Below are 7154 nucleotides of genomic sequence, written 5' to 3'. Positions count from 1 at the left end.
GCAACAGCGCTAACCACTACACCACTGTGCCACCCTGTAAAAACTAAGTTATCAATTAAAAGGTTAAATTATCAGTTACAAATGATCAATCTCTTCAAATAGATCTAAAACAACCATGCAAACACAAACAATCAATCTGTAAAATAGAACTAAAATCGAACTCATCTCATCTCATTATCTCTAGCCGCTTTATCCTGTTCTACAGGGTCGCAGGCAAGCTGGAGCCTATCCCAGCTGACTACAGGCGAAAGGCGGGGTACACCCTGGACAAGTCGCCAGGTCATCACAGGGCTGACACATAGAAGTGTGTCTCGTCAGTATCTTTGGTTGCATTTCGGGGGAAAAAAAAGCATTTTGCATTTTGGAATATCGGCCCTGACCCTGAGTATCAGCCTATAATCCATTCAAACTGGCTCATATTCAGTGTCTTCATGTGATTTCATTTCCTGGTACTGTATTTGCTATTTTGAAGTTAAAATTCTGGCACAGTGTTGACCTTTCTGATTATAGCGTAACCTGTGCTCGGGTAAACAAATGCACCACAAACACTAATAGGCCTAGCAATAGTTACTGCTCATGACTAACCACGTAAACTGCATTTATTCATACCTTGCTTAGCTTTAGTAATGTTAGGAACATGCTGTTATAGGAAAATAATCAAAGCAGAGGTGTGATATGGCCCAATGACATGCCAGAGTTGATTATTTTCCAATAACAGCCCATCTCAAAGTGTCTTATTCCTCTTATATCAAAGATACCTGCCAACATTTAAAATTTTTATTTATTAATAATTAATGTTGCAGATTTAATCCATTCATGGTCACGTTTAATATTTGATAACGTCCAGGAAACAAGTCAGTTCCTGTTACCAATTTACATTATAGCAGCTATAAATAGTAATTTCCTCACAAACCTTTCTTTTTTTTTTCTCCCTGTTCAAGTTCATAAAACTAGTTTATCATGATTCTGAGAAACTGCTCAGCTTTTATCCACTGAAGAAAAACTTAAAGAGCAGCAGACTTACCTCTGAATGTCACAAAGATATTAAATTTAAGTTGATGATTGATTTTGATTGATTGTGCTTGTATTCTTATGTTGTAAAAATATGTGGATGATTTGAACATTTGGCTAGTGTGTAAAACAAGGTAACCTCATGTTATTTTATTTTGTTGTTTTTTTATAATATTAAAGTACATTTACACACATTTCTTAAAAATAAAATACTCTGTAGGACAAAAACATATACTGTCCTGCCAAAAAAAAAAAAGGTGTGCACTCTAATATTTGGTTGCTCCGCCTTTAGCTTTGATTACGGCATGCATTCGCTGTGGCATTTTTTCGATAAACTTGTGCAACATCACAACATTTATTTCAGTCCAGAGCTGCATTAATTTTTCACCAAGATCTTGTGTTGGCAATGGGAGATTCAAACCACTGCATAAAGTCTTCTCCGGCACATCCCAAAGATTCTCAGTGGGGTTAAGGTCAGGACTCTGTGGTGATGAATTCACGTGTGAAAATGATTCCTCACGCTTCTTGAACCATGATCACAGTCTGAGGCCTAATTTTATGCCCGTGCCATCAGGGAAGAAAAAATCCATTTATGTGATAACCTTAAATTCAGTACATTCAGGTCGTCAGCTGACTTCATTTTACTGCCCCATAATGTTTGTTACTAAGCCTCGACTTGACCAACTGAATCAACCCCAGATCATAACACTGCCTCCAGAGGCTTGTACAGTGGACACTATGCATGATGGATGCATTGCTTCATGAGCTTCCCTTCTTACCCTGACACGCCCATCACTCAGGAATAAAGTAAATCTGGACTCATCAGATCACATGATCTTTTCCGTTGCTCCAGAGTCCAATCTTTATGCTCCCTAGCACGTTGAAGCCTTTTCTCCCAATTAGTCTCACTAACAAATGGTTTTCTTATGGACACACAGACAGGGTTGCCACCTGTGTCTGACAAAAATCCTGGACATTTCGACCATCCAATCGACCTTTTTGCTTGTAAGCAACGGCGCCCTTCGCACATCTAACCCAAGACAAAAATCGCCCTTCTATGCTGAAATTGTATTGCTCTAATTAGTAAAAATGACGCTTTTGCTAGTTATTTGTTTAGTTAATTGCTTTACATAATATAGCAGGTCTTCATTATTTTGGTTTATTTCCAACAGTTTTTGGTTGTGGACACCTGGGGGCAGTAGTGGGCACAGGTAAAAGGGGAATACATACTGTAATTAAGTTCTGTTTGTTTGCTTATGTGGAATAAAAATAATTAATTTTTCATTGTATCTAAGAATACCTGAATGTAACAATGTAAGGTGTAGTGTCAAACAGCTTACCTGATTGCTTAGAGTGTGGTGTGTGCTTTGCTTGTGCTTGCCTGTGCCTCTGCTGCTCTTGGCTAAACAAATACATAGGAGGACATGTAACTGATATAACTGGGCACATACAGGAGTATGTACTACACTACACCATTTCATTTAATTCACCAAAACCTTACCTAATCTTCCATTTATATTTGGTGTTTTTCTTTGCTGCTGCTATGAGTCCTGGCTGATTTTCAATGAAATGTCTTGAACTCAGTACAGGACAACTGAAAGTTTAGCCTGACTTGAAGCTCAGCCTTCACCATTGCAACAGAGAGTCTGTTTCTTTTATCAGTCCAAGCATCCTCCATTGCCCCTTTTCCACCAAAGCAGTTCCAGGGCTGGTTCGGGGCCAGTGTTTAGTTTGGAACTGGGTTTTCTGTTTCCACTGACAAAGAACTGGCTCTGGGGCCAGAAAAACCGGTTCCAGGCTAGCACCAACTCTCTGCTGGGCCAGAGGAAAGAACCGCTTACGTCAGCCGGGGGGCGGAGTTGTTAAGACCAACAACAATAAAAAGACCGCGAAAGATCGCCATTTTTAGGCGATGAGAAGCAGCAGCTGTACAAACGCGAAGTCATCCATTATTATTATTATTGTTGTTGTTGCTGCTGCTGCTGCTTCTTCCGTGTTGTTTTTACTTTGATATTCGCGCCAAGGTTTATGCAAACGTAGCGCCGTAACTGACGTATACAGTGACGTAAGTGACGTATACAGCGACGTAATGACATATTCAGCGACGTAATGACGTGGCTCCGCTTAGCAAGGCGAGCTTGGAAAAGCAAACTGGTTCTCAGCTGGCTCGCAAGTTGAAATACACATTTTGCCCATTATGTACAAAAAACCGGGACATTCAGTGTCCCGGATTTTTTTTTTTTTCCGGGACAGACCATGAAAATCCGGGACAATCAGGAAAAACCGGGACAGGTGGCAACACTACACACAGATGTTTAGTCCCAATCCTGTGAGATCTCTCACATTGTGAGTGTGGAAATGCTCTCAATTTCACTATTAAATATAGTAGTGAGTTCTACTGTCAATTTTTTTTTACGATTTGACTTCACCAAGCATTTAAGTGATCTCTGATCATAGTCAGTCAGGATCTTTTTCCAGCCACATTCATTCCATGAAATTACTGGAATTGGGTTTTAATAATGCATTAGTTCTTAACCCAATTCCAGTCATTTCAGCAGTCTCTTTAGTTATTTTCTTTGCTTGATCAAAGTCAAAGTCCTTCCCACACCATTCATGGCGCTTTTGGCGGCGCCAATCTCGGTTTCGTAGCCCTCAGCCTCTTGCCTATATTACATAGCTAGGGTTACAGTGGGGGGCTAGTCCTCTGGTAACCGCGAGAGCTTGACTCCCCACTCACATCTGTATTGCAGCGTGCCTCGCCAGATGGCAGCAGGCACCATTTTTATGATGCTCTTTGGTATGACCTGACCGTGAGTAGAACTCGCAATCTCCCAATCGAGAAGCGGACACGCTAACCACTAGGCCACTTGCCGGTCTTTGCTTGATGCAGGCCACTAATTTGACCTTCTGAAACATAGTAACATCTTTTCCATGAGCACAGGATACGTCTTCCAACATGTTTGTTTAAGAAATGAGAAGCTGGGGTGTCGTGGCTCAGGTGGCTTAGGCACCATACCATAAATCCGGGGACCCGGGTTCGATTCCGACCCGAGGTCATTTCCCGATCCCTCCCTGTCTCTCTCTCCCGCTCATTTCCTGTCTCTACACTGTCCTATCCAATAAAGGTGAAAAAAGCCCCCAAAAAAATCTTAAAAAAAGAAATGAGAAGCTACTCACTGCATCAGTGAGGGTTAAAAGAATTGTTGCAGCTGAAACACATTAATCACTGCAGTAATTATCCAACCAAAGGCTCTTATGTATTTGCTCATTCAAATCTAAATGACGCCTTTTTTTTTTTTGGCCGGGCAGTATACTATATCATGTATAATAACGGGTTAAAACTTCCACATATTTTTCCTTCTTAGATTCTTCACAATTATTGAACGCTGCTAGACTGATTGTTGTGCTTTCAGGTTTGAGAAAGGTCGAATCTACACGTTTATTGGAGAGGTGGTGGTATCGGTGAATCCCTACAGGCAGATGGACATCTATGGGAAGGAGGCCATTGATGCATACAGAGGGAGAGAGCTGTATGAAAACCCACCACACCTCTACGCAGTGGCTGATGCAGCCTACAAAGCCATGAAGAGAAGAGCGAAAGACACCTGCATTGTCATTTCAGGTAAAAAACACCACAAACAGACTGGATAATTAGGGGTTGGGTTTGGAGAGATTGGCTTGAAAAGGGAAGTATGTTCACGGTGAACAAATAATGAACTGTTTAAATTGTGCTAAATTCATACGGAAACTGATGGCACAAATCAGATGAAATTGTCTCTGCATTGTGTGCAAATACACAATTAAACATGTTATTACTAATTAATATGAAAATAACAAAAGTATTACTGAAGTATTACTGATTACTGCATTAGATAACATTAACAAACCATAAACTTCAGCAATAAGTGAGGAATAAAACACTTGGGGTTGTGTAATTAATCATCAACAGGGTGTATTAAGTGTCAGGGGACCCCAGTTTTCTGCAATAAGAGAGCTTGCAAAGGTTTTAGTTTAACAGTGCCGTGGCATGATAAAATAGACATATACTGCTGATAAATGTGCAACCTGATATTATATGTTTTGAGTATCAGCTCAACATTGTCTATTTGGATAACATGTTAATGTTTAACATTACAGTTCCCTTAACCAGTGTTATTTAACATGTTAGTTAAATGACTGAACATCAAACCATTAATAAGTCAGTAATCAGTAACATGATCTTTTTTTTACATTTTGACCAAATAAGGCAAATAATCAACACCCTCATTTACCAGTGTTCCAACCATCAGTGAGTAAAATCAAGCCATTAATGACCAACATGAACAACACCTGAATGGCAAGTTTCAATATTTACACCTGGAGACCAGAGTTACAATTTATTAATGCTTTATTACACCACAGCTCTGCCGAATTCTCGAATCTGATTGGTCAGCTAATTCACAGGGACTTGTATGGCAGACGGTGCGCATAATCTATAATCTTAGCAATAAACAGATTAAAAACATGCTGCTCTTTAAGAAAGAAATCATTGACAGGGTGAGGAGACTGTTATTTAACATTTATGGAAGGAGTCTCCAGTGCCAGAGCTTAGTAAGTTTGCTCTTTCCAGTTTCTCACTAACAGTTTTTTTTTGTGTCTAAGAAAGAAAATAGAGAGGCTGATGAAGGAAGAACTGTTTGTAGCTGTCGTAATGTAGGTGATAACAGGAACAAACTTGACTCACAGACATTTCACAACATTACGTGTTAGAACCCCGATTCCAAAAAAGCTGGGACACTGTGTAAAAATGCAAGTCAAAACAGAAGGCGATGATTTGCAAATCCTTTTCGACCTACATTCAATTGAATATACAAAGACAAGATATTTAATGTTCAAACTGATAAACTTTATTGTTTTTTGTTTTTGTAAATATACACTCATTTTGAATTTGATGCCTGCAAAATGTTCCAAAAATGTCAGGACAGGGGCATGTTTACCGTTGTGCTATATCACCTTTTCTTTTAACAGCACTCTGTAATTGTTTGTGAATTAAGGACACAAATTGCCGAAGATTTGAAAGTGAAATTCTTTCCCATTCTTGCTTGACTTCAGTTGCTAAACAGTCCAAGGTCTCTGTTGTCGTATTTTGTGCTTCATAACGCACTACACGTTTTCAATGGGAGGCAGGCAGGACAGTTTAGCACCTGCACTCTTTTACTACAAAGCCACGCTGTTGCAACATGTGTAGAATATGGCTGGATGTTATCTTACTGGAATAAGCAGGGACATCCCTGAAAAATACGCTGTCTCAATGACATTCTTGCTTGTGAACAACTGAGCCTTTCCAATTAGCAATTAACCTGTTTACCTGTAGGTGCTTTTTGAGAATTTCAGAACGTTCCTGGTCTTTTCTTGCCCCTTTACCAACTTTTTTGGAACATGTTGCAGGTATCAAATTCAGAATGAGTGCATATTTACAAAAACAATAAAGTTTATCAGTTTGAAGATTAACTATCTCATCTTTGTACTGTATTAAATTGAATATAGGTTGTAAAGGATTCTGCATTCGATCTTTCATTACACTTTACCCAGCATCCCACCTTTTTTTGGAATTGGGGTTGTTATCTAAAAGGAAAAAACGTATGATGTCATTTGTTGATATTTTTAACATAATATTTGGCAAATTGCTGTAGTATAAGAGGAATAAAACACTCCAGGATGTGCTTGGAAAGGAAAATAACTTCAGGCCATATCATATCACCTCATCGTTGATTGTTTCTCTATAACAGAAGATGCTTTATTCCATATTTAACGATTAACTCCAAACCAATAATTGGCAATATGCTACTGACATTGCTGATCATGAGTCAAAATATAATGGATGTAGTGATGGTTTTGTTATAGACATACAGGGTTAAGCTAAAGATTATTCAGTAAGTTATCGAGGAGACTGTTTAACACCAATCTGTGTTTCCCAGGTGAAAGTGGAGCCGGGAAGACAGAAGCCAGCAAATACATCATGCAGTACATCGCTGCTATCACCAACCCTAGCCAAAGGGAAGAGGTCGAGAGGTGAGAACTTAAACAAAGTCATATTTCTTAATCTGCAAATAGTCATTAAAGTGTTACTGTATTTAGTTCCAACCCAGAGCTCTGTATATACA

At 39.2% G+C, this 7154-nt stretch overlaps 1 protein-coding gene across 3 annotated transcripts in view; it reads left to right on the top strand.

Annotated features, from left to right (window-relative positions):
- The window catches only part of myo1g (myosin IG), a 94434-nt gene that overhangs the window by 3128 nt on the left and 84152 nt on the right, over positions 1-7154 (top strand). For 2 of the 3 annotated variants that reach the window (XM_060904602.1, XM_060904604.1), the window contains exons 2-3: positions 4425-4633; positions 6969-7062. In XM_060904602.1, the coding sequence (XP_060760585.1) occupies positions 4425-4633; positions 6969-7062 (303 nt within the window). Of the gene's footprint in view, positions 1-4424; positions 4634-5652; positions 5704-6968; positions 7063-7154 lie in introns of those variants that run through there. The other variant, XM_060904603.1, reaches the window with a different exon arrangement.

This window comes from Neoarius graeffei, chromosome 22 (assembly GCF_027579695.1).
Source record: "Neoarius graeffei isolate fNeoGra1 chromosome 22, fNeoGra1.pri, whole genome shotgun sequence".
Taxonomy (NCBI): Eukaryota; Metazoa; Chordata; class Actinopteri; order Siluriformes; family Ariidae; genus Neoarius; species Neoarius graeffei.
Note: the sequence above shows the minus strand (reverse complement) of the source record. Positions and strands in the feature narration are given on the sequence as shown.